This window comes from Oculina patagonica, chromosome 13, assembly GCF_052425735.1.
Source record: "Oculina patagonica isolate OP01 chromosome 13, crgOcupat, whole genome shotgun sequence".
NCBI lineage: Eukaryota > Metazoa > Cnidaria > Anthozoa > Scleractinia > Oculinidae > Oculina > Oculina patagonica.
This window is the reverse complement of record NC_135770.1, coordinates 27,642,087-27,654,744: the sequence shown is the minus strand read 5'-3', so window position 1 is coordinate 27,654,744 and position 12,658 is coordinate 27,642,087. Positions and strand designations below refer to the sequence as shown.

Sequence of the window (12,658 nt, the reverse complement as noted above, 5' to 3'; positions counted from 1 at the left end):
CAAGATTAACCAAAAGTGACTCTTTCAAGATTGCGCTTTGCGTGGCATTGATTCCAAGACATTAAATTATAAGAAGCCGGCTGAATTAAAGTTTTCTTGAACTGTCATACTGTGGAAATAAGTAATGTATTTTCGCCTGTGTTTGATTCTCTTTCGTTTGAATTTCGTGTTTTTGTCACAGGTCTTACCACGCAAACGTCATTCTCAGCGCTCTGCTCTTGATGCTCTTGAGCATGCTCCGTATTTTCTTCACCACTAGCTTCTCTGGTCTTGATGCAGCGAAACACACACGGAATGGACGAAGCCACAAATAAACAACCGCCGGCCATAAGGAATGAGGGCCCGTATGAACCCAGTTTATCCGCAGCAAGACCTGACAAAGGAATTAACTGTGAATGAATTCGATTAAATAAAGGATTCAAAGAAATCAAGGCTGTAGTTTATGGGAACAAGACAGCTGGCGCCTGTGAAGTTTTTCGAGCGCGCGTATTAAATAAAAGGGCGCGAGATCGCGAGAAGGCCACGCATTTTTCCTCGCGTGGCCGTCTCGCGCCTTTCGCGTTTCCCATATGCGCGCTCGAAACTACACAGGTTACAAGTTAGCTGCCCACCTGATATTGGAGGTCCAACCATTGACGTCACGGATCCAGCCAGAAGCATGAAACCAATTGCTGACGCTGCTCTAGATTTATCCACGCACGTCAGAGCTTGAATCGTATTAACTGTAGCCCATGCTCCATCACAAAAGCCAAATATCACGGCGTATGCAACAAACGCTTTGTAGTTTTCAGCCAAAGTAAGGAGCATTGTCAATACACCGTTCACTAGTAACAGGCTCTGAAGGATATACCAGTTGTCTAGCCGCTTGTAGGAACAGAGAAACCCGCATGCAAAGCGTCCGAGTACAATTTGTATTCCCATGAATAGAATGAGCCTTGATGATGCACTAAAAGACATTCCATTGTCGTTACAGTACTTTACCTGAATAAAAAAACATTGTATTGACTACTACATAATAATTCTGTTTCTGCGCAAATAGTTAACAGATAAAGTCAGTACGTTTAACAAACACCACGATATGGCTTTCGAAAAAAGAATCTTTTATTCCGGCTGGGGATATAGCGCTAGGCAGTGCCTTGCAGTGTAGTGTACTGTCGATTGTCGTGAAGGACGCTAGTGGAACACGGTGCAGTGCCGAGTGCATTGCAATGCAGTACGCTGTAGTGCATTGCATTATAGTGTCGTGTAGTGCACTGCAGTGCCTTGCAGTGTAGTGTACTGTCGATTGTCGTGAAGGACGCTAGTGGAACACGGTGCAGTGCCGAGTGCATTGCAATGCATTACGCTGTAGTGCATTGCATTGTAGTTATGGGTTAGAGACTGTTGTGAGTGTTTTGTTGACAAATACACCCACGCGCTGGCCGCACAATGAACGAGAAATTTTCAATACTGCACGAGGCGTAGCCGAGTGCAGTATTGAAAATTTCGAGTACACTGCAAGAGATTTTCGACTAAACGAACTTCAAACAAATGTTTAAAAATAAGTGCAGTAGTACATAATAACACGGGATTAGATCAATAATATAAAAATCACAAATAATCCGTGCAGAAATGTCAGAAATAAAGCTTACAATGGTTCATAAAATCGTTCATCAGCTGTGGTTTTTCATAAACACGGTCAGCGAGAAGCTTGTTCAAAGCAAGTCGATGGCTTTCACAATCAAGGTCAATCAAGCAACAAGCAAGTCAATCGCACACAAAAATGTATTTATTAAGCTGCAGTTTACCTTTGAACATGAAAGCGCTTCAAGTTGTTATCCTCTTCAATTTTGTGTGGTATTGGATTGTTGATTATTTGAGGAATATATTTTTCTTTCACTTCTTTAGCCTTGAAGCTAAAGACACTTTCAATAATGCACGATTTTGGTGCATTATTGTCAATACTGCACTGTCGGAGTTTGCTGACGACAGGTAAAGCAAAATCACGTGATCTATTTTAACCAATTGCGCGCGTGGATTTTGGACAGTGAACGAAGATTGTATATTAATGTCGTGTAGTGCACTGGACAGTGTAATGTAGAACAATACTCGGCAATGGGGTCCAATCTTGTGCAATGTAGTGCAGTGCAGTGCATGCAGTGTAGTGGTGTGTAGTCCAGTGGGCAGTGCAGTGCAGTGTAGTGCAGTACGTACAGTGCAGTGCAGTACAATATTGTGTAGTGCAAGGCACTGCAGTGCAGTGCAGTGTAGTACCGAACAGTGCGATGAAGAGCAAATACTTGGCAATGCAACTTGGCACTGCAGTCCAATTTTGTTCAATGCAGTGTGAGTGCAGTGCAAGGCAGTGCAGTGCAATGCAGTGCAGTGCAATGCAGTGGGCAGGTAGTGCAGTATAGTGTAGTGCTGGGCACTGCAGTGTAGTGCAATGCAGTACAATGACGTATAGTACTGGACAGTGCGATGAATTAATAACTATACTAAGCAGTGCAGTCCAATGTTGTGCAATGCAGTGTGAGTGCAGTGCAGTGCAGTGGGAAGGTAGTGCAGTATAGTTTAGTGCTGGATGACACTGCAGTGCAATGCAGTAGAGTGCAGTAAAGTACTGGATAGTGCGACTATACTTTGAAATGCATTCCAATGTTATGCAATGCAGTGCAGTACAGTGCAGACCTTGGGAAATTGAGAAAAAATCAGGATAGCTTGAAAAGTTTTATTGGAAATTGTTTTTGCTATGGCAAAAGTTACAAATACTTAGCGAATGTTTTGTAACTCAAAAGTACTTACCAAATGCACGTACACAACTCCGCGCCCAAACATTGCAAAAATGAATGCGACGGTTAGTACAAGGAAACAAGGAACCTTCCATACTGAGAAATGAAACGTAAAGCGTTTGGATGCACGTCTCTGTCCAACCTCTTCACCTGAAAGCAGTTCACTTCTGCTTCCAATTTCTATCTTGGAATCATACAAGAGACCAAGGAAGCTGTTCAAAGCAAAACCACCTGCAACAATTCTCAATAAATTTCTCCAGCTGAAAACGCTGACAAGAGATTGAAGGACTTGACTAAGAACCATTGTACCAAGGCCGTTACCAGCTGAGGTGACTCCAAGCGCAATTGATCGCCATTTATCGAAACACGTTCTGACAATTTCCAAACCTGACAGAAAAACGCAGCCTGCGCCAGCGCCAAGAAAGGAAAAACAAACATACAAGCCTGTCAAGTCGTTAGCAAAGGAGGCTATTGTTAAACTAAGTGCGCATGTCAGACATCCAGCGATAGAAACTTTTCGACTGCCAAAGCGATTCACTAGAGAACCAACAAACGGACTACAACCTTGACAAACGGCAAGGGAAAGCGATCCAATCCAGGCTGAAATAAAAGCAGAGAAAATAGAATTTTTAAGGCACTAACAGCTCATTACTCTAAAATTTTGGTAGCTATAAATTGTAATGTTTAACCCTTTGAGCAAAATTACCACCAAGATTATATTTGGACACCATTAGCCAAGGAGTACAAGAAATTTAATTTTGATACCACAAATGAATTTTTGACACCACAAAGGACTACTTGTAGATTTGTCAAGTTCACCTGATTGTCACGATGGCCCACTTGTGGTCCGATAATAACGTAAAGTTCCAAAAAGACCCAGGGCGGCTTGTTTTTGGATGGAAAGTTGAGTTCCAAAAATCTTTTGGTTTTTTATCGGTATACTGGGATACTGCATGTGACTCAGTGGTGCATACAAGAAAACCACATAGCAAAATTCTCTTTACATAATATAAGTGTATACATCGTTTTGTATTGCAACCTTTTTTGCTTTCTGGGGGAGGCCATAGGCGGTAATCTTGACCAATTTAAGTGAAATTGCATAAATTGTCGCGGCTGGTGGTACAATAATAATAAATCAGCAAATGTACGACCTGATTTATATTCCAACTACAACCCCAGGTAAAAGTCTTGGAAAGTTTTGCCCTTTTATGCCTCCGCTCCCCTATTCAATGTTGAGCGAAAAGCGACCTTATTACACACACAAGGTTGTAAAATGAGGGACCAACATTGATCAAGGGGAGCGGGAGGATCCTACCGCAGTACAGAAATGGGGATTAATTAATTGAATTAGAAACTCTCTTTAATCGGGGATGTTTTTACAATCTTCCCAACTCTTTTTGTCTTGGGTTGTAGTTAATGGTAAGAACATTTATATTATTTACATGTAAAATATTTACAAAAGCAATTGTTGAAGAAATTTGATTGTTTTTATTGACAAGCACCCTGCGAGCAGAGTCCTAAATCTTTTCCACTGATATACTTAAGAAGAAAGGGCTCTGCAAGAATCGTGTAAAATCTTTGTTGAGCATGCGCGCGGTTTACGCGATGCTTGCTTGCGCGTTTAGCTTGCGCGGGCTTGCGCGAGGACGACTTAATCTTGGCATGCGCGCGCGGAATGGCGTTACGGATCGCACACGAGAGCGTGAACAAAGTGTTTCTTTTACAAGTTCTTTCACAGGGAGACCACAACAGTAAAAAAAATTAAATAAATAAATAAATAAATAAAAGAATATTATTCACGTGGTTTCGTTCGTTTTCTGTGTTGTTTTTCTTTATGGGTAGTCGATAGACAGGACAGCACTGTTGTCGTTTGCTGAGCTGTCTTGTGCGCGAGCGGATTTCAGATATGCAAATTTTCTCTTTTCTTAATAACAATTATTATTAAGGACGTTCGCGCGAAAATCTTCCAACATTGCAATTTTTCTTAAAATTTCACCATAGCTAGTTTATTAGTTACTCTTATCAAAAATGTAAAAAAAGGTGGGGGTCACCGACTTCGTTTCCGAAATACGATATCCGAAATAGGGCGCGTATTTGGATAAATTTCACTTCGTCACTCGATATGACCTCAACGGCTTCAGGCGACAAAATATTTTAAATTAATTGATGTAGGCTAACTTTCTTTGTCTGAATTTATTTTAGTGGGTCTATTGTACAAATATATTTCGGTTTTGAAGTCCCTTAAGGAAAATCTTGCCTTAAAGAATTGGATTTGCGAACACTCGATACTGGAAAATGTGACTAATTTGGTCGCGCGCGAGGGGAGAAAATGAAAATATAACAAAGTTCCAACATTGGAAATTCGCTCATTTTTTGTCAATCAGTAGAGATTTATCGGTAAAGGTGGTATATCCCGAAAAAAGTGGGGGTCACCGACCTTTTAAGAGAGGAAACTGCAAGCGAAGTTAACGCAACGACTACCAACCCTATACGTGTTTAGAAAGTTTTCTCAGCGCCCGCTCGTGCATGACGTGGCGTGACGTTGCGACTTGCGACATGAATAACGTGCGCAGTAACGATGCGCATAAACAATTAGCGCGAACGTCCTTAAGAAAAGAGAAAATTTGCATATCTGAAATCCGCTCGCGCACAAGACAGCTCAGCATACGACAACAGTGCTGTCGTGTCTATCGACTACCCATAAAGAAAAACAACACAGAAAACGAACGAAACCACGTGAATAATATTCTTTTATTTATTTATTAAATTTTTTTTTACTGTTGTGGTCTCCCTGTGGTTCTTTTTTTCAAAGAGCGTTGAATTACTTCAGTAAAAACACGTCAAGTACTATTATTAGTGAATTTATGGTAGAAATGTGAGATTTTAACAGTGAAATTTCTTCATGGTTTGCGAAAAAACCGAGATCTTAAATGATCCAAAAGCTGCACGTGCGCACAAAACGGTAGCAGATGTCGAAAGCATTCGTCAGCTCTAGTGCTTTCGAGAGTGTACTGTGTGGTCTGTCTTGACCGTCAGTTTCTCCCAAAAAAAATTGTACCCGCGCTGCAAAAACCGGTCTAATCCGGGCTGACCAGCCCATTTGGGGCTGCGGCGACTTCAAAGAACTGACACAATTTATGCAGAGCCTCTTTCTACTTCCCAAATCAACCGAAGGGAAGTTAAAAGAGGCTCTGCTCGCAGGGTGATTGTCAAGCTGTAGCACACAAACATAGGATGGTGAGCCTGTGCTGTAGCTTACGGAAGCGCTGGTCGTGCATACCGGCATGGACCAGGAGTAATGGGCCCCTGCATAGATTAGCGGTATGATCACAGATAACAGCGCGCAAGCGTACCTGGGATTTTAAAATCGATCCGGTTCGAACGTGCCGGAAAAACGTTTTATACAACGTTGTGGAATATCGAATGATTTGGACTTTTAATTACATGCACATTCTGTGAAAGCCACCAACATATTTTACTTACAATGTATATAATTTCTATTTCTTCAATAAATTGTTAATTTTCAAAAGTAGACCATTTATCGGCTAGCCTTTGAACACAACCGTCTGTCATTGCTCGTAGCTACTCCCAGGCTAGCCATTTCCCTAATTAATCATTCTGCGTGTTTCATATCAGTGAAAAACGCATAAAAAACGTATCATGAAAGAGTTCAAGCGCTCGGTGACAGAAGGACTGAAATGTAATAAATTAAGATGTGCCTTTATAAAGTAAAACTGTAGGTAATTTGGTTCTGTTCAAAATTGTTAATCTTACCTGTCCTTTCCCTGTTTTCTTTAAAGTAGTCCATGAACACGGGTAAAAGCACTCCAAAGCTATAGATCAATCCAATAGCAAAAGCCAGATTTGTGGCAGCGGCAACGCAAACCATCTAAGCCCAAACCGAGTCTTTTTTGTGAGATGGATCGCCATCATAACAACTCCTACAAACTACATTGCAAGCCATGATAGCTATGTTTATTAAAATGCGTATATCAGCAGTGTGTCAGCGCGGCATTTCGGCCGTGGACAACGTCACGTCTGGCTTAATTTGTGACGTTAAAGCGTGACATTAAACTGAGGGCGTGACGTCAGACAAGTATCCACCCCAGGCCTCATAAAACAGCGTACCGGCACATTGGAGCCGGAATTCGAAGTTTTTTCCTATATTTAAAACAGAAAAGCAAAAGCAAATCAAAACAAGATATCTACAGGGGCAATGGAACAAACTATTGTAGCCACAATCAATAGCTACTCTTGCGTGACATCCACGTCAAAAAATTGATTAACAATTGGGGCTTATATGTAAATTAACAGTCTGTGTTGAAACGGCGACGAATCACACTACAGTTATCGGTTAAAATGCAAGGATTTGCATCAAAAAATCATCATCTGAAGGCACTGTTTTGGTTAACTACAATCTGACACTGTCAACATGGTTGTTTGTTGCGGTAACGTTTCTTCTTACAAGCAAGACAGCGTTTGGTCGTGGTTTATTTGTTTCTGTACAACAACATGCATGATTCTAACAATTGGATTCACCTTCGCTCTCGGCGTGCTTTTACCAGTTTTTATGGATTCTTTTGACGAAAGCCGAGAAAGAGCAGGTAAGTTTGATATTGATCGACTTTGCACACTACCATTGCTCGTTCAACTTACTGTTTATTACGTTTCATTAATTAATATTCGTTGTGGTTTCATTGACCCTGACGCACATGTCAATGAAGTTAAAAGTGGCTTCGATTTCGCTTTAGACAAAATATCTATACAACTACAGACCAAGCGACCAATACATCATTATATGTGCCAGATATTAGTACCGTTGTAAGGGAAAATACTGCATCTATATGCTTCTGATCTATCTTCAGAAAATTTATAGGATTTATGAATAAACCCGAGGAATGAACACCAGAATTTAAAATACAAACAAAAGAGCTTGCTTGCAGGTTATTTGCACAGATGCTGTTGATTATATACCGTTAGACAAGGTTAGACATATACATTTGTCAATCAGTTATCTATAGGCGGAAGAGAACTGAACCGAACATTTTGAAACGAGTTGTGTACTTTTTGCACCAGCCATTTTGAATAAATTATTTTGGGTCGCGCGTCCCATGGTAACTACCTCCTGTCACTGATGACAGCATATTGCCACAGCTAAAATGACGATGTTATTGGTTAATGCAGAATGTTCTCATAATACTGCCAAAATTAACATCACTGTTGATAAATGTAAGACACTTAAAAGTCATTATCATTTGCCATGGCAATGCAAGACCAGGAGTAATGGGCTCCTGGCGAGAGTCTCGAGACTAGCTACAAGAAGTAAAGAGTTCAGGGTATGGGGATAGGATGGGATGGGATCATGGGACAGGGTGGAAGGGGGTGGAAGGGAGTGGAGTGGCGGAGTGTAGGGAAGAGTAGACAACTGAGGGGTAGAAAAGAAGAGAACTGACAAGAAGAGACCAGTCTGGTCGTGTTGAGTCGTGTCGACGCGACACCTCTGGACAAACACTGTCAACACAGTGTGAACTCAAGTAGCGATTGTTTAGAGAATGGATCAACATCACTTATCTAGCTCCATATAGCATAGCTCAGTGGTAACGAGGGGTTAACTGTGACTGTTAACTTACATGCTTAACTTGACTGTGTTCTGTCGGGAAATAACATCAGAATAACAACTGACGAATTTATGTTTTGTGTTGCAGCATGGGCTTCATCTATCATAATAGGCGTTTTTTGTTTCCTTGGTCCTGTTATGGGTGCACTCCTCAACAGATTTGGATTTCGAATTGCTACCATATTAGGATGTCTGTTGTGTTCAGCTGCCCTATCACTGGGTTCCTTTGCTCCCAACATCATCATCCTCTACATTGCCTTTAGTTTACCTTTTGCTGTGGGCGTATCGTTTATTTATGTTTCTTCGCCAATTATTGTAACTCATTACTTCACGAAAAGAAGATCTTTTGCCCTTGGAATCGTAACCGCAGGCCAAGGACTGGGGACAATGATTCTTGGCCCTACTCTTCAAGCGCTAGTGGACGTTTTTGATTGGAGGAACACGTTCCGTGTGTTTGCTGGAATTTTGACTTTGACTTCTCTCTCTGGATGTTTTCTTCATCAAAGGACACCAACTTCTAATGAACATGAAAGAGCTCCTCGCAAGAAGTTCAGATTAAACCTATCGTTGTTAAAGAATCCTATCATTATCGTAATGTTGATACGAAATGGACTTTGTACATTTGCTCGAATGGTGCCATACGTCCATCTAGTAAGTATTCCATCCATGTGCTAGTGTAGATTAGTAGTTTTTTTTTATTTTATATGAGAGACCAGTATATTACAAACCGCTTTTAAGCTTTTTTTACAGTTCTCACAAGAAACTGTTTCTATAGTGATGTATTCGCAAGACGTAACGTAAACTGATGTGCTTGACATTAAACTAATATACCAGTGACTCGGTTCAGCTGTATTTGAACAGTGACTGTAACAGTTAAGTCGAATAGTGGGTGACTCTGCCAAAGGCTGACAATGCACATTTTTATTTTCAGATCAAACACTGTGATGATCTTGGCATTCCTGCTGACAAAAGTTCCACTTTGTACCTGTTTATTGGCATATTCGCCTCGATAGGCCGACTTTTAGTAGGATTTCTGTGCAATACAAGGTTTATAAAGGCACGACATATTCAACAAGCATCGACCTTCATTGGTGGTTCCTCTACAATGTTACTAACCCTGGCAAAGTCCTATGCTGCATTGGTGGTTTATGCCATTACGTTCAGTATAGCAGATGGAATGATGGTGACATCTTTAATTATCGAATGCATGGAGTCTGTTGAGGAATCCAAAAGAGCCCTGGCGTTTGGGTTTGTATTGACGTCCGGTGGAGCTTTTGGTTTGGGTAGCCCACCTTTAGCAGGTACGTAGGCGAGGTTTGGACGTCACTTAATTGCGTTCGACGAAGGAGAGCGCAAGCCTAATTTTGAATTTGTGTCCTTTGTCTTTTGAGTTGGTATGCCTGTGTACTGTTATGCGGAATGAATCGAGCCGCATTGCGCGCGCATATGTATGGACACACGATTAGCCTCCCCCACATAATTTTTGTAGGGGCAAATCTCGGCCGGGAAACTGGTAGCCACAGATGGCCTCGATTTCATGCAAGACAAGATGGCGTCCCAAACTGAACTCAAAAACATTAAAGGGCTAAACGTGTGGCCAAAACTATAATTTTGTCGAAAATTTCAGGGAGAACATTAGAGAGTTATCATCGAAGGCAGCAGAGTTGTCTTCAGCCACTGAACGTCGTAAAAAGAGTGGAAATCGAGTAGGTTGATGCGTAGTTTCGTACGGAGTTCGTTCGTAGCTAAACCAGCGTGTTTTCCTGCAAATATACGTTGCATAAAACTACAATTGAATTGTTAGAATTACATGCATCGAGAGTGGGTATAATACGGATCAAAATTGTTTCATCACTTCTTTGAATTTGTGATATATCGTTGTTCCTAGAAACACTAGACGTTTTGACGGGGAAATGGTTGAACGTTGAATGTTACATGCGTGTAGTGGATTACTCTGTGAATTATGTCTGTATTTTTTAAGTACTTTGTGGAATTTTACCTATAGGTCGAACGCACTCCCCTAATCTCTGATTACTACTGGTAAGTATGCGTTATATGTTGAAGCGTGAGCACAACTGTTACAACACTGTTAAAACCTGTTAAAAGAGATGTAAAAGGACATCAATTAGAAAAAATGTAGGGTCAAAATACACACCCAAACTACTATGGGAAAAATAAGCCGAACCTGAACCCTGGCTGGGGTCATTGTGTTGTGTTCTTGGGCAAGACACTTAACTCTCATAGTGCCTCCTTCCACCTAGGTGTATAAATGGGTACCGGCGACATTATGCTGGGGGGGGGGGGGGGGGGTACCCTGCGATGGACTAGCATCCCATTCAGGGGGAGTAGAAATATTCCTAGCCGCTTAATGCTACAGAAACCGGGATAAGCTCCGGCAGCATGGGCCACTTGGCTCGAGGCTTCCCTTTTCAGGATCTATATTGACCATATATTTTGTGGTCGTCTATCTTCCAGGGTTCATGGCGGATACGTTTGGTAACTACATTGCTGCTTTTCTAATGGCTGGTGGACTTGGAATTGTTGGCTCTGTCATTCCATTCGTTCTTCTGTGTGTTAAACACGAATCAGAACAAGACATTAGTCATGATATTGAACGGAAAATTCAGGACCAAGGACAAAGTGAGGAGATAGACGAACAAGAGCTAAAACCAATGAGCTTGTCCCAGGACTCAACACTCATAATTCGCAAGGATCATCAAAGATCGTCATCTTTCACTACGGCAATGGAAAGTCCGTTGTATTAGTAATTAATAATGTTTTTATGACTTTAGGCTTGAACAGTTTTAATATAGACTGCATTGATTTAGCTAGACCATTTAGGTTCCGCGTGGAAAAAAGGTTGTTGGCAACTCTACGCCAGCGGACCCTGTTTGTAGCTCTTTGCTTTCGCCTCTTAACTCTTATAGACTGCACTGTGCATTGAATCCGTGACCACGGAGCCGGGGGGGCTGGGAGAGCTTAATTTAGAATCTCTTGTTCTAATTTTTTTCATCTATTCCGACGTTTCTATGTATGATATTATTGGTAAGCTATATATGTTATTTGCCGGCCGGGAGGTCCGTATTGGGAAAAACTGTACCCGAGGTCTTGAGTACGGCCCGAGGCCGCAGGCCGAGGGCCGTGCTCAAGACCGAGGGTACAGTTTTTCCCAATACGGACCGACCTAGGCCGGCAAATAGCGTTTTTATTTTTTGTACTTTAATTTGTTTGGAAAAGAAACCAAGAAAAAAATCTGTCGCAAAATCTTTGTTTGTATACGCGCAAATTTGATTTGATTTGAGTGCGACTCGATCGACGAGCAAGAGTGAAGAATGCTGTTTGCTGTTTAATTCCGAATAAAATAGCTTCACTTAATGCTGATCGCCAGTTTATACCAGTGATCTAATGATCACTGATTGGCCCTTCAGGATAAATAAAGTTTTTTATTTTATTTATTTATTTAAAATGAACCGTACTCAAAAAAGGTTCAGCATATTTAATTTACACTGCAGAGAATCAAGAAAAGCAAATGAAGTCATTAATATAGCACAAATATGCCACAAAACTTAACACATTTAAATCGATTTCAGTGGGCTTCCCGAACAATTCTCGATAAATGTTTTGAAAAATCTTGAAAGAATCTTTGCTCGCAGGGTATTAAGCCTATTTCTCTGACTTAAAAATACTCTTTGACTGGAAAGCAGTATTTTAAGCTATTTACACTTGTATTTAACAAATTAATAATCTCTGCACTTTTCCCAGCAGAATTTTATTTTGATAAAGTGTCATACTGAATGAAATGCGTAGTGTCTACGTACGGCACAATATTGTGATAATTAAATTGTCCGTTTTTAGTCAAAGAATCTCATTTCCTTGAATGATGGCAAATAGTGCTCTGTTTTAGCAAAACTTGACTGATAAACAAGGCAGTTTAACTCATAGATAGAGTCTAAAAACCGGCGAAGTTTACCGCAATGGCGTGAAAATCATTGCAAAATGCACAAACAAGGGCAAACTACAAACCGTAAACTACAACTCGATTTTGTTGAGAAAGAAAAAAATACTCGCCTTACGAAGAACTTTGAGTCCTTTAATTCCACTGCTTTTTAGTTCTTTCAAATTTACAACGGTTGGTAAGCAGCTATTTCGATTTTGGAGAGCAAACCTTTCCTGTGTTTATTCGTCTCGCTGCAAACTGATTTCGCGCGAAACTGCATCCCGTTCCGTTGACCGCGGTCAAGATCGGAAAATTCCGCTCGCTCCCGGAACC

At 41.0% G+C, this 12,658-nt stretch overlaps 1 protein-coding gene and 1 pseudogene across 1 annotated transcript; one reads left to right on the top strand and one right to left on the bottom strand.

Annotated features, from left to right (window-relative positions):
* Nucleotides 1-37: 37 nt before the first annotated feature.
* Nucleotides 38-6,735, bottom strand: LOC144636343 (monocarboxylate transporter 13-like; annotated as a pseudogene).
* A 184-nt stretch (nt 6,736-6,919) lies between these two features.
* On the top strand, nt 6,920-11,763 carry LOC144636336 (monocarboxylate transporter 10-like). The gene is made up of 4 exons (XM_078495523.1): nt 6,920-7,375; nt 8,477-9,039; nt 9,320-9,689; nt 10,864-11,763. The coding sequence occupies exons 1-4, from the start codon at nt 7,204-7,206 to the stop codon at nt 11,151-11,153; spliced, it is 1,395 nt and encodes a 464-aa protein (XP_078351649.1). The 5' UTR covers nt 6,920-7,203; the 3' UTR covers nt 11,154-11,763.
* Nucleotides 11,764-12,658: the final 895 nt, after the last annotated feature.

What these genes read in the sequence shown, in the direction of transcription:
- LOC144636336 (XM_078495523.1), top strand. Translation starts at nt 7,204, where the DNA reads ATGGTTGTTTGTTGCGGTAACGTTTCTTCTTACAAGCAAGACAGCGTT. An exon ending in CGAAAGCCGAGAAAGAGCAG is followed by an intron (nt 7,376 to 8,476) that starts GTAAGTTTGATA and finishes TTTGTGTTGCAG; the next exon opens with CATGGGCTTCATCTATCATA. An exon ending in TGGTGCCATACGTCCATCTA is followed by an intron (nt 9,040 to 9,319) that starts GTAAGTATTCCA and finishes TTTTATTTTCAG; the next exon opens with ATCAAACACTGTGATGATCT.